We start from the raw sequence: 17,469 nt of genomic DNA on the forward strand, positions 1-17,469 counted from the left end.
CGCTGGGTCAGTCGAGTACGTTTAAAAACGAACCAACGCGTCTCCGTGTGTGTATATACACGGACGCACAGTATTTGCTTGCCACCTGCTCTTTTCCTCCCTGCCATATTTAAACATCGACAAGCCAAGTTTTTTAAAATATCAAGCAGTCAAATCCCTTCGCCGGCTAAATCGGTTAGTTATACCCTTTTGCCTCTGCCATTTATTAGCCATCGAACGTTTCCCGGAGACACCTACGCTTCCGTTCTTTTGTACGAAAGCTCATACACGAGCATTCCAGGGCCCCCGTTCTATTGAAATCCTCGGGCTTAAGACGCTGCTCCAACATCTCCAGATGTGGTCAAGCGAAAACGCATAAATTGTTTCGGCTTCCTGCTTCGCCGAGGCGCTGTTTTGTTTTTTATTTCTTACTTTTTTCATCAGTCGCGCGAGGAGCCAACCCGTTTCTCTTATTTGTTATCTTCGAAGCGGCGCTCGGATCTTAGTTTCTCTAATAAAAAAGCAGGAACGAAGTTCCTCCAAGTTTAGCACTGCGCTTTCGCGGACTGTGCCGGAGTTATTTGAAATAATCGAATTTTGGTTGATGCTTCCACTTCGATCGGGACGCGAGTGCAATGACTCCTCTTGTAGAAAGTTCTCGATTAGTGTCAATGAACTTTCGCTGTCGAAATTCGACTCCAGCAGCTGCATAAAGGAGGTCCACGATTATCGGTTCATCCAAATTCTGCCTGATTCGAACGGCTTCGCGAAAATTATGCTCGGCCCAAGTCTGCGGCAGTGTCAGCGTCGTCGAAGCCCGAGCCGATTCGTCGTCCCCGAGGGCCGAAGCTCGAGTGACGTAGTCGAGTCGCGGGCTCCTCGGACGCGGACGTTCTTCGCCGTCGATGTTCAGCTCACGCACACAGCGCGGCGATATTCATGCACAGGAACACGCGCATACGAACGCGGTCCGCTGGTTATCCGCTATTCGCTCGAGGGGCGTCCCCCGAGCTTTCTATCTCCCTCGCTCCTCGTGCACGTTACATCGTGACTCGTCCCCGCGGCTCTCTTGGCGCGATTCACTCGATCGCCGGTGGTGGGGATTCCCCCGTGTTGGCGAGTCTAGCATCCACGTGGTGCGCCAACCGTATGCGCGCAATTGTCCACCGAGTGGATTTCGACTCCCGGTTCCTCTCGCTTCTCCCTACCTCGTGGTTTCTCTTTACTCCGGGTTTTCGATGAAATTCCCTGAAACTGAAAAAGCTTTTCTAGGATTTTCAAGGGGCCTTGAAAATCTGGCTCTTCCCCGACTCCCGGCGACCCTCGTCCTAATTGAGCTGCAAACAAATGAACGACCGGAGACTCGATCCCCAGACTCGTCATTGGAGACTTGTGATCCATCGAGCGGGCAGATGATCTCAAATTTTTTTAAAGCACTTTTAATAACTCTTCGTCCCAGAGTGGCCGCGATGACTCGAACGATTTTGGAGCAACGCTCAGAGGCGCTCGTACCGAGTATCTTTTTTACTGGCACTTTGAAGAGACCGGGCTCGCTTATGCTGGTCGCGTTGGTTGGTAGTGGCAAAACGCTCATCGCCCCGAGCCTCGCTAGAGAGAGGGAGAGAGCGGGGGGGGGGGGGGGGGATTGAGCCCCCCCGCGTGTGTGCTCTCGTCGATCTCTCGTGGCTTTCGTATCGTTGTAAGCCCACCCGGAGGTGGTGGCAGAGTTAGTAGCTAGAACGGCTCATAGCAAGAGCGTATCCGGACTCGTCGAGGGACAACCTACCCACCTCCCGTTCGTCGACTCGTTCGCGCGCGCAACAAATCGAGCTCTCCACTCGGATTGCCTTTGGCCGCTTTTGCTCTCGACGAGCTGCGGGGCTCTTTTGCCGTCACAGGCCGTCACTTTCTTACGTCTCGTGTTGTCGTCGTTCGGTGTGGCCCGAGTCCTCAGTCAACGGGCCGTCAGTGACGACGCTTCGCGCGATCAGCTGTTCCGTCTTTTGTCGTTCGCAAACGCGCGGGTGAACTGACGTCGCTGACGATTCCTCTCGTCGGTTTTGTGGAGGGACCTCCGCGTCGGAGGCGCCGTTCGTGGAAAATCGTCTCGCTCGTCAGCGTTGGATTGACTGATCGGATCGATTGTAATGACAAATTACGAGGGACGAACGCTGAAGAATCTATTAACGGTGCGGACCGATTGACGCTCGGAATCGATCAACTTTGCTGCTTGCTCCGAAACAACTCGGATCCTCGGAGCTCAGTTTGGTTTTGGATTCTTTTTGCCGGTGACAAGGACCTCTCGATTTCCTTGAGCATCGTCACGCAAAGTATTCTGGACTCCTAGAAGCCGCGAGGAGTTGTCGCAAGTTCTGTTAATATCCACGAATCTTTCGTCTTACGAAAACTTCATTCTTCCCCGGTCTCGAGTCGCTTCACCAGGATTTTTGCCTGTTATTTGAGACTCGCCGTTACGATGCGTTAATGCGCTGGATCGCGATCGTTTGTGCAGTGATTTATAAGGTGTTGGTGTGAACAAAGTTGGAGGGTTGTAACGGTGAAGTTGTTTACGGGGCGGCGGCCACATCGGCCGTATCGCCTCGAGAATCGAGCAAACTGGAGATCCTCGAGATGTTTCCCCCTCGGACTGATGCCCCGTCAGCTGACAAATTGGCGTTATGCTACGCCCCCCACGTCGACATGACGACCGTCATCGAGGTCGAGGTGAATTTTTTTTCGATGATTTTCGTTTTCGTAGGAATTTTGACTCGAAATAAAAAAAACCAACGAAACGTCAAAGAATTTCGTTATTTTAAAGGAATTCGTGGTAGCGAAGCCCAGCTATTTGAGTTACTTTCGACGAATAAAAGTCACGTTACGATCTCACATGCGAACATCTTCTTAGCGTAACAAGGAAACGACGATGGCAATGAGGAATAAGGGGGGCTTTGGGGATTTACAGTTACAATATGATTATGGTCATTAGGACTGGTCAGTCGATGAGTGCTCGCTCGCTTTCACGTTCGTGTTTTGTCGATGAATTCATACGTGGAAAACTATATGCGCGCATAAAACTACCTTAATAACTGATGCTTACGATCCACCAGGAAAGCTCGTTTGGCGTATCAACGCGTTTTTCGAACGCCCGTCTTTATCTGGGAGCTTAATTATCGATTTTCTCAGAGTTTCCACCGGCTTTTATCACCGATCCTTATCGCCACGAACATAATATACAAACTGTTAAAGCCCCGATTTCCTCGTGGAATTTACAAATGTAAAAACAGCTCTAATCAACGACTCGCGCTCGTTCGAAAGCTGCTCACTTAATGCAAATCTCGATAAGCGCTTCGATTTAAACGATAAGAATATAGAAAAAGAAACGAAGAAATATGGAGGAAAAGGGAAAAAGAGAAACGCAGAGTCGGCGGAAGAAAAGATTGAAGGAGAGAGATTAAGAGATAGGAAGAAAAAAGAAAGAAAAAAACTAGAAAGAGAGACCAAAAGCATAGGCGTATTTCTGCACGTTTTACATCGTTTATAGAGTTGTGATTCCAATGGTCGGTTCCCATCAATTTTCAAGAGAGAGGACAACTTATTTGCTGTTGCAGTTTGCTGCACCCATAGCCCCTTAATAACGAATATGACTGAAAAAATGGTCTATTCATAAAATCTGGTTAAAAAATTACTCGATTCAAGATTTACTTAGTCACTCAAAGCAAAAATAAATGTTTTTTTGCAGCGGATGGTCCCGATCTTTTCCGTACGTTTTTTTCCCCAAGTAAACGGCGACGATGAGAATTGCATCGCGATTGATGCGAATACGAAGTTAACGAATCTCTGAATAACTTAAAAATGATCGACAGACTCGAATGAATTTTTATTCTCAGCGTTACTGAATCACGATGTTCGCATAATTGCAGACTGAACGGAGGATCGCGAGCAAAAAGGCAGCTCTCGAAATCTGTTATTTCAGAGAATCGCAAAAATATGGCAGAGAGCCATAAAACGAGAGTTAACAGTTAATGCGAAAGTGGAAGTCGAAGTGTACTCTTGTCGCCTGCTTACTTGTTGGGCATATTTCAAAAGCATCAGAGGCACATTTGAGAGGTTGGAATTACAGCGTCAAGTTAAATAATATCCTCGTCAAACGGTCGAAAAGGCAGATAAAGGGAAAGATGAAAAGCGAAGAGGAGGGAGAAGGAGGGAGGTGAAAGAGAAGCAAAATACTCGATTACCATGCTCGTTGGCTCAAAATCAAACGTAATAAATAATCACTAATTTGTATCTTCCAACTTCATGGACGCGCGTACACAGCCAGAGCTTAAGTGTTTTCTCCGTAATACTCGAGCGTTTATACTTCGCGAAGGATGCTGTAGAGCAGCTCTCGTTGATGCACACGTAGTGCGGCAGTAAATCATGGTGAGCAAAACGTCGAGAAATTTGCTCAACGCGTCGTTCAATTTTCTATGCTCTTCAGAGAGAATTCTCCCCGCGAATGAGAGTTTGTGAGCAGCGTGGGTGATTTTAAGCGGAACATTTGAGAAATCGTCGCTGAGGGGGGGTCGTAAAAGCCGTAAACGAAAGCATTCGAGTGATTGAAGAGTCGCTTGACGAAGATTCCGAAACGCAATCGCAGCAGTCCAATTTTGAATTAATAAACTTATTTCTTGTCGACACAATTTCTTCGATTGTTCATCGTTTCGTTCGAATCCGGGTGAAAACTCAAATCCGAATCCAACGCACCGATTTACGCGTTCGAACGCGTTCACCTCCGCCATTTTTAAGTAAGCGATTAAAATCATTCCAATATTTTAAGCAACGTGGAACAACTGGCCCTGCTTGATAAAAGTCACTCGACGTACCACCGTGCTCTCGTGTGTGCGTTTCTTTCCACATGCGTGTGCCTCGCTGACTCAACTTCGTCGCTCGGTAATCCGTCTCTGACTACTCGGTGAAAGCAACAGACAGCTTTGATTCGTTCCGCGCAAATTTTCCATGATATATATAAACGAGAAGTACGGCGACGAATGTGCAATGCGGAATGCTCGCTTTATTCAAACATTTTTTGCCACCGATTTTTCATATTCTCGCAAATATTTTTATCACTAAATATTGCGCGGTAATAGAAACTTAAAAATGAACATTTTTTCAGTGGAAAACGACTCCGAGCGATTTTGTGTCCACTCGACTCCTTTAAGCACTTCGTTTTATAAAAATTTGTCAAACATCCAAATTCGAATGGGGCTGTTTATTCAGCTGCTGCTCCCCTCGATTTTCCGTTTTATCGCTCCACCGCAACGTCTCCACGTTCCTCGAGAACTTGCCCATAAGCTTTTGCGACGTCGGACGTCGAGGACGTGATGGCGATGTACGCAGACTTTATTACCAATTCGAATGAACCAGGAGATACGTGTCCGGTTTAACTTTATGGAACGAGACGAGCCCGAGTTATACCCAGAACGCGAGAAAATTCAGCGAATCGAAAACGAGTGAGTTCCCTCGACCAAAATTCGTCATTTTCTGTTCGCCATTTTGACAGAAAAGTGAAGATTTCATGGACGAAATTCGCCTGAATATCTGACCGCAATATTCACGATCGAGCTTCCCGACCTCGACGGTTCGATAGTCGGGAAAATGTGCATCACGAAAACCTGGAGATCCATCGATTCGTTGGCAAGTTTCGTGGTGTGGTCCAGCGCACATTTCATGATGCGAGAGAATCAACGATCTTGAATGGACGATCAATTTTCCAGAGATTAACAGATAGCGGCGAGAACACGTTTGAGCGGAAATAACGGTACGCGCGTCTTTCTGTCATTCGCTTGATTTTTCTGGCAGCCTTATCTTCGCGGATACGAACTTTAATTCTTCCTTTATTCACACTGATCCAGTCGATTTCGATCCCTTTTTCCGTCACTATTTCAGAATTTCAGTTCCGCACATTGAATACTCGGAATGCATTTTTTCGTAGTGGAAGAAACTGCAAGAAATTGTGGCAACGAGCAGGAATTGAATCAGGCATTGAACAGGAATTGAGCAAGGAAACGATAAACGTGGAGCTCCGAGCTCAATTTCATGACGAAATGAGCAGCTTCTAGCAAAGAAATGGATTCGATGACCGATCAAAGTCCCAGCAGAAGAATGCGCGCAATTTTCCGAATAAAAAAGCAAGTAAAACGACGATGCACCCGAGAAAATTTCTCCGATGATTTGTGTCCCTGGACAAAGAGCGCTCGTGTGTGCCTACCGGCGCGAAAGAATTTCCTTTTTCCGTTTCGTTTTTTTCAAGGTTTCAAGTCCGCAGTGAGATACGTCATGAATGGCTCGTACACGGCGATTGAACTTGTCTGTACAGATGCGAACCCAAAAGCCGACAACGTGCGTTATATACGATGACCATTAATCTTTTTTTTCGAACAACCACTCGCAATCTTGGCACACTTCGAGAACCGTTTGAATTACGATCACTTATTTGTGCTGTGTATATCAAACGTTTGTGCCCAGCACCTCACTCGATATTATTTTACACACATATTTTAAACGCCGGTATAAACGCCTAGCAACAAGAATCCCAACTGTTAATAAATTATTAACCCCTTTGCTCCGCCGCTCAAAGATGTCGCATTTTTCTTATAATTATCTGCTGAGTGAATAAAACTCGTGGAAATCAGGAAAAAAGCTTTTTCCTGATTTCATCAAGGTTGGTGATATTTGCAAAGTTTTTATTTCTGAATGAAAGTTTGCTGATTGCTCCTGGACGAAAAATGCGCTGGAAATGCTTGAAAAATGAAGCCCAGAAAAAGTCATTGGTGAAGAATAAAGCCACGGGGGGGTACAGCAAAAGATTGAGGAAGAAATAAGATCCAGAGATTCCAGGAGACTATCACTGTCCTGGATCGAGACACACGCCTGAATGTGTTTATTCTCGAGCTTTCCTCGATTCTCTCGCTCGCAATCGAGTCCTTCGTTCCCTTACTCTTCCGCCCGGCAGCTATTTGCATTGTGAAAAGTCTGCCGCAGGCTTTTTACAAAATTCTCTAAGCCTCCTGACGCTTCGTACGTGTCCCCAAGCTCTCGCTCTCACTCATTTTTTCCGCCGATCCTAAGAAAACGTGCGCATCGAGTGCACGCGGTCATCGATTTGTTTTGACGTAGTGCGCATCATTTTTTGCTCTCGGGAAGCGGAGCAATTATTTTCTTTCAACGAGACGAAACGATTCTCGATCGAATGATTATTCTCAGTCACAATCGACGCGATTCGAGTGTCCGTCGTTACCCAATATCGAGAAATATTGAAAACCGCAAAACTTGGAACTTTATTCTTTCTTCAATCAACTCCTCGATCCTCGAATGCTAATTGACTTGCCCAAAAAACACGCATCCAAGAATCCGTGGTACCGTCAAAACGTCCATTATTTCATGCACGACGTGCGCGTAAACAAACTAATGAACGAGGGAATAAGTTTTTCACGCGACGTCTTGGTGGATTGTCGATGAAAATGTGAACGCGTACCCGGCGGTGCTTCTATAATTGCGTTAGAGCGTATGCCCCGATGCCACGCACATATTTCATCGTTTTCAAAAGCAGAGAGAATTCGCAGGCGTCGTAAAACGTCAAAGGACAAGTCTCTCGCGTAGCGAGTCGAAAATTTTGACGTCACTTTACGTTGGCAGAATCCTGAGCGATATCGCAGGGGAACCCAGCCAGTGGCTCTTCTTTCAGTAATTATTAATCCCCAGATTCATGATCCCTGCGAGATCGAATCCAGAAACCTGTTTGCATCGCAGCTAACGAACTTTGACCCCATCGAATTGTCCGACAATTACCGAACGAAACAAACCACTCGTCCAGCGACTCTCCGGCAACAATTTATCGTGCGTTTCAATTAAAATTCCAGAGTGTCAGAACAAATTAGAGTTCACAAAGTTCGAAGACCTGTTTCAAACGAGTCGTCAAAAGCCCATTCTTCCTCAAACTTTCACATCGATTCATTCCGGACTGCGCACTGAGGAACAACGACGAACACGTTGAGGAAGAAAAATAAAATTCGTAACTCCGACAGAAGCTTGACTGCAACTCGTCGCTTGAGATCTTTCACCAAATCATTTCTCCACGAAAAAAATTGCTGTTGAATCGCCACCACGATTCGTTCGACCAACAAAAAATCTTGCAGAATCAACAAATTTCGTTTCCGCCCCTGTGAATAGTCGCCGTCGATCGAGCGCCATTCGACGAACGTTTGTTGCTAATTGGACTTTTGCACGAGGGCATGGAATTTGTTGGACGTCGCCATCTATTTGATGGATCACTCGAGAGAACGCGTATATCCGTAATCTATACAAGAAGAGTGAACGGTGAGGAGTCGAGGTTTTGTTTCCATTTGAGCATCCATAATATATCAATCATTATAAATAAAAAATAACGTGTGCACATCTGTAACGAATATATTGCGATGAATAATTCTGTGTACATACATAAGCACACGGATAAGGTCGTTCTCGGATCGATATATGAAATTGATCGATGTAGAGAACACCGCGCAGGATCGAACGTCATTCAAATATTCAATCGTGCGAGCTGCGATCGACATTCGTCGATCTTGCGAGTCAAGCATCTGCGATCGTAATGGACCGAGGCATCAACGGTAGCCGAAGTATGTTTATTGATGGAATTCCTGCAGCTCAGAACGGAGAAAAAACTGTCTAATGCTGAAATAATTTTGAGTAAACTTTCGCTACTGCGATGAAAGCTGGTCCCTCGAACACTAAAATCGAGTATCCGCTGATTTTTTATCGGGGGCTTAAAATTTGAGGGCGATTCGCAATTTTTCGATCGCGCAAAGCCTTCCAATCGTTCGAGAGTCTCGAAAGAATTCCGTTCGAAGACAATGCGGTGTTAGCGGCAGTGGGAAAAGCTCGTTCCGATCGATATACGCGAGAACGCCCTTCTCTCGTTCGACCTTCCGCGTTTCGACTGCCAAATTGCTCACATTCCGGCCCCGGTGGAATCGAAACTCGGTAAAAACCGCGCGCATCGATATCGAACGTGTGGAAAAGGTTTTGCTTGAGAAAATGAGGGAATGGGACATTCCAGTTGGAGTTTCGAGCTGTTTTTGTTTTTATGACTCTCGAAAGCTGCAGTCTCAGTTTCTCAACACTTTTGTACAGGATTTTCAGTATGATAAAGCGAAACGCTGATATTCCTATTTTTTATGGAGCTCTATAAAGACGCTGTTCGTCGACGTGCCGGACAAAATTTTACGACGAATCTATAAAAACTGAAATATTCCGAAGGCGCTTCAACAGCAGAAGAAAAAACATTTGTAATGTCTCAAATAAAATGAAACTTTGTTGAATTTTCGTGGAAATAAAAATCCTCGAACGTCATCGACGCATTTGGAATTTTCTAATGAGCTTGAAATTTCGTTGCTTTTTGGCAGGACCGTCTGACGGGTCACGGTGGCATATCGTCGCTGGGCGGTGGAAATTCATCGCCCTATTCCGGGGCCCATCATCATGGTCATCGCGGTAACGGGAACGGCGGTGGTATGCCACATCACGGGGGTGCGTCACTTCCCACGGCGTCGGATTTTCAACCTCCTTATTTTCCACCTCCCTTCCCCACTCATCATCACGCACCCGCGAGCCCTCAACACGGCCTCGGACAGCCACAGCATCTGGATTATCTCGTAGGAAATCCCTATACACAGACACTCGACACTTTGCATCAACATCATTACAATCACCTGAGCGCAGCTGTTACTGCCGGACAGAGGAGCGGGGATCTCAGGAGAGATCCCGAATCCATTCATGTGGTGAGTTTTCTTCGATGCTGCCTTTACTTACAGATCCCAATCGTCCATTGACGATTGAATTTATATTTTTCTGACTCTCGTTTGCGTTACTTTGATTTTTTAAACGACGCAATTATTGAAGATTCAAAATTTTCAATTTTATGCAATTTTTAATGGAAATTGAAAAATGATGATTGAACATTATTTTTAAAATAGCAAAATGATTCGATTCTTTCATCGAATGATTTTTTTTTTCATGTCGTTAAAACTGAAATTATTTATATTGATTTTAAAATTATTGGAATTACAAAGATTGTTTAAAATTGAACATTTCAAATTTCGATTAAATTCTTGTTCGAAATTGAAAATTTGACACAACTTCTAGGGCCAAGTTTTTTTGAAGTTATTTATATTGATTTGAAAATTGCAGAAATTAGAATAAAGAATGGTGTAATTAAAATTGGATATTTGAAATTTCGATTGAATTCTTGTTCGAAATTGAAAATTTGACACCTCTTCCAGGGTCGCTCGATCCTCGGTTTTCTCACGTGCGAATTTTCACGAAATTATTCAGGTCGATGTTCCGCGAAACGTCAAAAAAAGTAGGATCAAGCGAGAATGAAGTTGAAAGATTTTGACAATTTGAAAGATACCGAAATCGAGGTATGACGTCGAGAAAGAAGGATTGAAAAATTCGGTCGACATCCGGTCCGAGAGGGAATGCTCGGACGTGCTGGATGCATATCTATAGGGTAATGTAGGGCGGTATGAAAAAAGGAGATCGAGCAGCGAAGTTCGTCATCGTTTCTCATTGGGCCGAAAGTGCATAGCGGCGAATGCGAAGAGGAAGAATCGCATGGGGAATTCTCGGGGAATTTGTGTACCGTTAAACCTCGTGTGGTATCCGCCTCTCGGTGTTTTTTCTCTCCGCGCGGCGCGGGGCGAACGAATGTGTGCGTTAATATAGGTGCAGCCGCGCGTAGCGTTCAAACTCGACAAAGATCGAACATCAAACGTGAGTTCCCTCGCCGGTTTTTCTTTCACTCGGGCCGGGCCCGACGCATCATTTCGTGGCTGCGTCATCGCGAGCATGCACTTTCCTCGGGAGCCAAAAAATCAAATATTTCGCGAATTTCCTTGGCCCGAAAACGAAGCGAAGTGCGCGCATGAGGCGCGAGTGGTTAGAAAATAAAAATGAGAAGCGCTCTTACGGCGGCGTCCAATACTTTCACGTTTTTTCCTCCTCTCCGCTTACGCGACGAGGAGAGTATCGATGAGCGGATCGCGCAGTTTTCTCGCGTATCCGGTAATTACAAGTTTCTAACACTCTCGTTTCTGACTCAATAGCGCCTCCGAGCCCCGACGTCTCGTGACACGAATCCCTCAATATACTTTTTCAGACGTCGAAGAGCTTCGAAAATTCGAGTTGTCTTCACCAGTCTGATCGAGAGATTGACCGACGTCGTAAACCCCAAAAGTCCCGTGACCCTCGACCATAATCAAGGGAAACCCGAGTCTCCCATCCGGGATTTCAAACTGCTGCTGCTACATGGGAAAAGAAGCTAAATAAATAAAAAAGGAATCTTCTTCAACGAATCGCTCCATTAATATGCACAAAATGCTTTCCGGACTGGAAAACACGCATGAACCTTGATAAACGGTGTTTTTTTTTATTTATTTTTTTCATTCAATCCACAAAACATATCATCATCATCGAATGACTTATCCCAAATGACTGTACTTATCCTTCTTCTCGTAAAATGCCAATAACTGTACCGTTTGGCCTACAAAGTAAACACGTCCGCGTGTATAAAACACCGGGAGGTCTGGACGCGCGGCGCGAATGGTAAAAATTTACGGGAAATGAGAATAAGGAAAGGGAATGATAGTTCGGGTATGAGAACGAGAAGGGAAGAGAGAATGTAAACGTCGAGGGGATACGTGTTAAAAATACGAGTGAAGTATGATTTTGTGACAGTATGAGTTTAGAGTCTATAATTTTCTTCTCCTTATAGAGAGGCGCGTCTGCGTGTGCACATATGGGGGGGGGGACTGAAGGGCTTAAAAAACGCGGTGTACACGGACGCGAATTATGCATACAAACCCTTTTTCTGCGGTCGAGAGCTACCTTGAAAAATCGCTCGCACGAATAATAAGTGCGTTGAAAAATAAAGGCGAACGAAGACTTTCACGGTTTGCAGTTGTACCAGCAGCACCGCGAGTCACGCGGTTGATAATAATGTATGATCAGTGCGGTTTAAAAGCCTCGGGACTGTGTCCAGCTCGCGTGGTCCGGCAGACCGACTCCCCGGTGGGCTCGCGGCGCGCGAGACCACGAAAAAATGAGAGACAAAAAACGGAGACGAAAATGAGAGGAAAGGAACGTTCTCTAATTGAGCGAAAGTGATAATGAGCCCGACCAAACCCTTTTCGTTTATATCTTCCTTCCTTTCTTTTTTCCAAATGACTCCTCCGTCCGTTTACGATCGTTTTCACTGACTTTTTTCCCTGGTTTTCTCTCCTTGACTCTTCCGAAGTTTGACGTCGTTGAGTATATACACCGGACGATTGGTAGATTAAGGGCTCTCCCTAATTAGAATATTCAAAAAATCGATTTCTTTTATTGCATTTTTCGAAAGTATTCATATTTGAAAGTATCGCACTCAAATTTTATGAAGGTCTGACCAGTCCAAGTGTACTTTTGAGCAACGTTTACTTGGCTGTCTGAGCGCGCTGATAAAACCTCTGGAACTTTCAACCGATCCTTTTTTACCACATGTTCTTTATGACTGTAGCTGTAGTCCATATCGTACAAATATTTGCAAAAAACGATGAAAAAAAATGTGGTTTTTCGCAGTTTTTGGAAAAATGGCTGCCATTTTGTCATTTTTGAAAAAATAAAAAATCGTATGCTCACGCTATAGTCATTTACCTATTGAATCTAAAAGCACACGCATCTTTTTTTTGGACCTCTCTTCTCCTCCATTTTTCTGTACAAAAACTCAGTAAAATCGATGTAAAAAATTATTTTGTGTATTTTAAGAGTGTGATTTTTTATATCGATATTTATCATTTGTACCGGTCAAAAAAAATCGTGAAAATAGTCTGGTGGATCTAGAACTGGCGGATTTTCATCGATTTTAGTACGGGAATCCAGAGCCGAGAAGGCAGCACGTCGAGCGTGTTTTCGGGTAGTTTTCACCCTCGCATTTTATCCCGAAATCACTTTTCGATTCGTCCATCAAAAGCGCTCGATTTCTGTTGTATTTTTCAAATTTTCTTGAAAATAAAATAGCGAAGCCTTCGCGAAAAGATTGTACGAGGGCCTCTCCGGCTTCGATACATTTTCAGGGGCTGCTATTGGAAATACTCGACGAGACGATCGCAGCACCAAATCGCTCTCGTATCTGCGCGAGGGATGCAAACGAGGGATCCTCGATATGCTGGTTCGTCTTCTCTGTGCTTCACCCAAACTTTCAGCCCTCGCTCTCCGCCATCTCTTTTGCAGCGTATACAACTCAAAACACCCCATTTCCCTACCCTCTATCTTCCATCATACCAGCCACCAACTCTCAGCCGCCACAATCTTGTGAATAGTTGACGATAGTTCTCTTACACACACAACGAAATTTCAACCCTTTCTTTGCTGTCCTGGGGAAAGGGTGAAAGTTTGGGGGGTTACAGTTATGCGCAGTCTTCTTACCACGCAACGTGCCATCAGCACCGCTGACTATATTCGACAAATTTTCTCAAATAAGCGTGTAAGCAGTAAACTTACAGCGAAGACGCGAGGGCAAAGAAAAATTTCGTGTCAAATTTCCTGTTTTTTCACGTTTCCATACATTTTCGCCATTCTATTTTTGCCACTGGTTCGAAGCAGCATTATCGGCATTTGCTCTCTGCTTGAGTATTCTTTTGGCTTTAGATTTTCATGATGAACGAGGTTTGTCGAATTCGATGAGTTCCCGCACTTTGATAGCAGTGAAAATGTTCGTAAGGACTGGATAACGAGTTCACTGAGTTCGTGATCGTTTCGCAGCAATGATTTCGGTTCGCATTCTCGAAGAATCTCTCGTGCTTCGACCCCTCAATTTAGAAAGTCCATCCCCTTCGTGTCTCCTTATTCCTTTTGGCAAGTAATTTGCTTATTAAGTTACACTAAAGGGAGAGAGAGGAGCGGAGAGAAGGTCGGTTGATGGGAGAGTGGGCTTGGAAATTCTCCCTTTAAGGTGGATGCCACGAACGTTTGCTTTGAGGCGAAATATTCCAAGAATCGCGATGCCCCTCCCGGCACTCGAGCACTGAAATCCGAAATCGTTTTTTTTTTCAATCCCCCTACGAGTTACGTGACCCGCTCCCTCCTTAGGAGAGTCCAGACATTTTGGTAAAACATATTCATCCTAACAATCAACTAAATAGAAAAATACAAAAAAAAACCAAGCGATGCTCGATAAACTCGATTTTCATCGGACTTTTTACATTTTTTTTTAAGCTCACTTTTTTATGCGTTCACTCCAATCTCTTTTCGCACAAAAGTGATATAAATGGACGCGAGGGATCGAGGCATCACAGCGATAGATTAGCGCCCGCATCCCTTTTGCGGGACAATTGATATTTTATATCCACACACATATTTCCACCCATTCGATATCCATCGTACGAGCATTGAATATACACGGTGGGTCAGTGACGAGAGCAGCGATGAGTCGAAATTCGAGAATGATGATCATAATTTACCCGCAGAGATTGTCACGAAGTTAGTTTTTGAGGATTCCGACATTTTTCAAGCTGAGCACCGTCCGACGAGGCCAGCACTCGGATCGGCGACTTCCCGTCGATCTTTCGCGGTTCTTTTTGGCTCTCGGATCTTACAGAAACTCGGAGATTTAATTAGCTGCGGAAATCAGAGACGAAGCAACGAAACAGCCTCGTGAAAAGGAAAAGTGAATGAGCAGCGAAACTGCGAAAACAAAAAAGTGAAAATAAATCTGGACTCAAATTGGCGAGCCACCCTGTATGAACGGTCGTTCGTATTGGGGGGTGCTGTAACTGTGGGTGCAAAAGGGACAGTTCGGCGGATGAACCGCTCGAGACTAGACCACAATGCCAATAATCAGCCGAGTGGTTCGCGACCGACCCCAATAGCTTCATCCTTGAAAAATAGAGTGGAGAAAGGAGAATGCGAGTTTGCCACAGAATCGCATCCCTCTGCAGTAACGCATTTTTGTCCTCACTCCATCTCCGGATTTTTCTTTCTCTTTCCGCCTCTCTCTCTCTCTCTCTCTCTCTCTCACGAGTTTGTCGAATCATTTCGAATTATTGTGCTTTCGATGCCAGAGAGACAGAGGCGAAGAGAGGGCGAAAGAAGAAGGGAGGAAGAGAGAAGCCTCCCAACGTCGATGCTCCATCCCCGCACTGCTGAGCCCGAAATTCTTTGCTACGGAATCACGAACCCGGAAAATCTCTGGTCCATTGTGCCTGAAGAATGATCTCTGCGTATTTAGCTCCAAGCCCGTGTTAAAGGGTTGACGCGTGTCACAGCATTCTTAAGCCGCAAAAAGAGCAACAAAGTACCTTGTTATTTCACCGCGTGGAAAGAAATTTTTTTCAGGTTTCCTCAAAAAAATTGGGATCAAAGTTTTTTTGCGAGACCTCGAATTTCGGGGGCCCGAGGAATAAAAAATCGTGACAAAATTTATTCGTTAAATTCGATGATGTTGAAAACTCAACTCGCAAACACCCAAAATCTTCGATTCCGCATTTCTCATGCTGATTTTGAACTCAGTATTGTAATGAATTACAAATAATCATAATTTAACGATAAAATTATAAAATCCTTCGATACTTATCACCGTTGATCTCCGACCGGAGATCTTTGACGGAGGGTTCGAGTGCATAAATCAAAAAATAGTAAGCGACAAAACGCTCGCATCATAAAGCAGTCGTTCCGCGGGGATCCCCGCTGCGTCGAACCACCGCGTAGGACATTAATTTGGGACAAATTTTCGTCGATCCTTCGCGCCGTTTGTCTTCGAGTTGTCCGTTAATATCTTTCGAAACGAGCAATTTGATGCTAATTCAATTATGGAATCCGTAGGTTTTGCGATCGAATAAAAACTATTGGCGAATTCGGGCAGCAAAGATTCTCTTCATAATGCGTATAATCAAACACTTAATAACTTTGAATTCAATTAAATTCGTTAATACAGCTATAATGAAAACGTATGAAAACGTTCTAGTTTATCGCGTTTGTAAAATGAAAATAAATGACGCCGCAACAAGTATATCCAACGAAACACCGACGAGAGAAAGGCGATCACATTTCATCTCATTAGTTGGTTGCTTTGCGCGCGGAGGAACTCTCGTTGTAAACGCCGCAGCCAGCAGAGTTACTAGTTTTGCGCGCGGTTACATCAATTTATAAGCATCGCTTGCCTCTCATTTATGTGCGCGTTAGTATATCTATGGAGGTTTGTAAACTCGGGTGGAGACGCGAGAGATGAGAGAGTCGAATAGTCATCCGCACCGAGTCCACGTATCTACGTATATGCAAGTACATTTGCGGCCCGTTTAATTAACGCTGCCTCTTTTTTCACCGTTCCCTGTGAAAGTTAAGTTCTCGGAATGCTGCAAAATGTATTAACTATACGTGGACATAAAAATGTGTATAAATAATCATATCATAGCTCGGGCCGTGTACGCTGGTAGGGACGATTGAGGAAAAAATAAAATATCGAGTCGTTTCTCCTAATCAGCATTTAACCATTTTTTTTCTCGCTCTCGCGACGCTCTCGTTTTTCTTGAGTTTATCAAAGCTTTTCCAGTCTCCGGACAAACGGGAGGGAAAGAGAGTGAGAGAGAGAGAGAGAGAGAGAGGCACGCGGCGAGCGTTTCAGGTGCGCATGTACGAGTGCTGAAAGGAGACTTCAGTGACGCTGGAACAGCGGCTGATGTTTTGCGCTCATGATCGACAGTGGAGTTACATAGGATCTCGTTAGTATAGCATTTCATTTCTCAAAGTGGCATTAGTCCGGCGTTTGTTTCCGAAGAAAAAAGAAAGCGACGGAGGGGCAGGGGGCAAAAAAATCGACACGAAACTCGAACAATTAAAATAACTGTGTAATGTGTTCTCGATAGCGGTTCTCTAACGTTTTCATAAATATATATTTACGCTCGGGCGTATTCGAGCGGTGGAAAAACACGTTGCCGATACTCGGGGATCTAATTTTTCATAATTATGTCTCTAATGTATCGACGTGCATCGCTTTCGAGGCGTTTTCTCTGCGACGGACGCTGTCCGTGGACGAAGATAGAGCGAGGTGGAGGCATTAGAGTGGAGGAAGAACGGCGGCGAGGCAACTTGTCGCGGGGGATCAGGATTCTTAACGAGAAAAATTAAGGGGACATTTGCTCCGGTGGAACGAATGAGATCACTCAAACTTTCTTATCTCGCTTCCATTCAGTTTTTCTTTTTTCCCCCTTTTTTCTCCACTCACGACCGTAATATGACAGTAATAATATAATCATTAATGATCTATTTCGCCGCAGGATTCCGCGCGAGAGCTCTTATTCAACGGTTTATGATGAAAAGCGAGCAAAGCGGAGAGGAAAAAACGCACGAACGCGTGACTCATTTATGCCAACATCCTCATTTTACCAGACTTCGAAGCGAATGCATACACGCAGCAGCAGCGCG

The 17,469-nt window shown here is 44.8% G+C and overlaps 1 protein-coding gene across 5 annotated transcripts in view; it reads left to right on the forward strand.

The window, feature by feature from the left end:
• The window catches only part of TfAP-2 (transcription factor AP-2), a 153,117-nt gene that overhangs the window by 103,208 nt on the left and 32,440 nt on the right, over nucleotides 1-17,469 (forward strand). For 4 of the 5 annotated variants that reach the window (XM_043430579.1, XM_043430578.1, XM_043430575.1 and 1 more), the window contains one exon: nucleotides 9,420-9,794. In XM_043430579.1, the coding sequence (XP_043286514.1) occupies nucleotides 9,420-9,794 (375 nt within the window). Of the gene's footprint in view, nucleotides 1-1,927; nucleotides 2,704-9,419; nucleotides 9,795-17,469 lie in introns of those variants that run through there. The other variant, XM_043430577.1, reaches the window with a different exon arrangement.

Source organism: Venturia canescens, chromosome 10 (genome assembly GCF_019457755.1).
Source record: "Venturia canescens isolate UGA chromosome 10, ASM1945775v1, whole genome shotgun sequence".
NCBI classification, from domain to species: Eukaryota; Metazoa; Arthropoda; class Insecta; order Hymenoptera; family Ichneumonidae; genus Venturia; species Venturia canescens.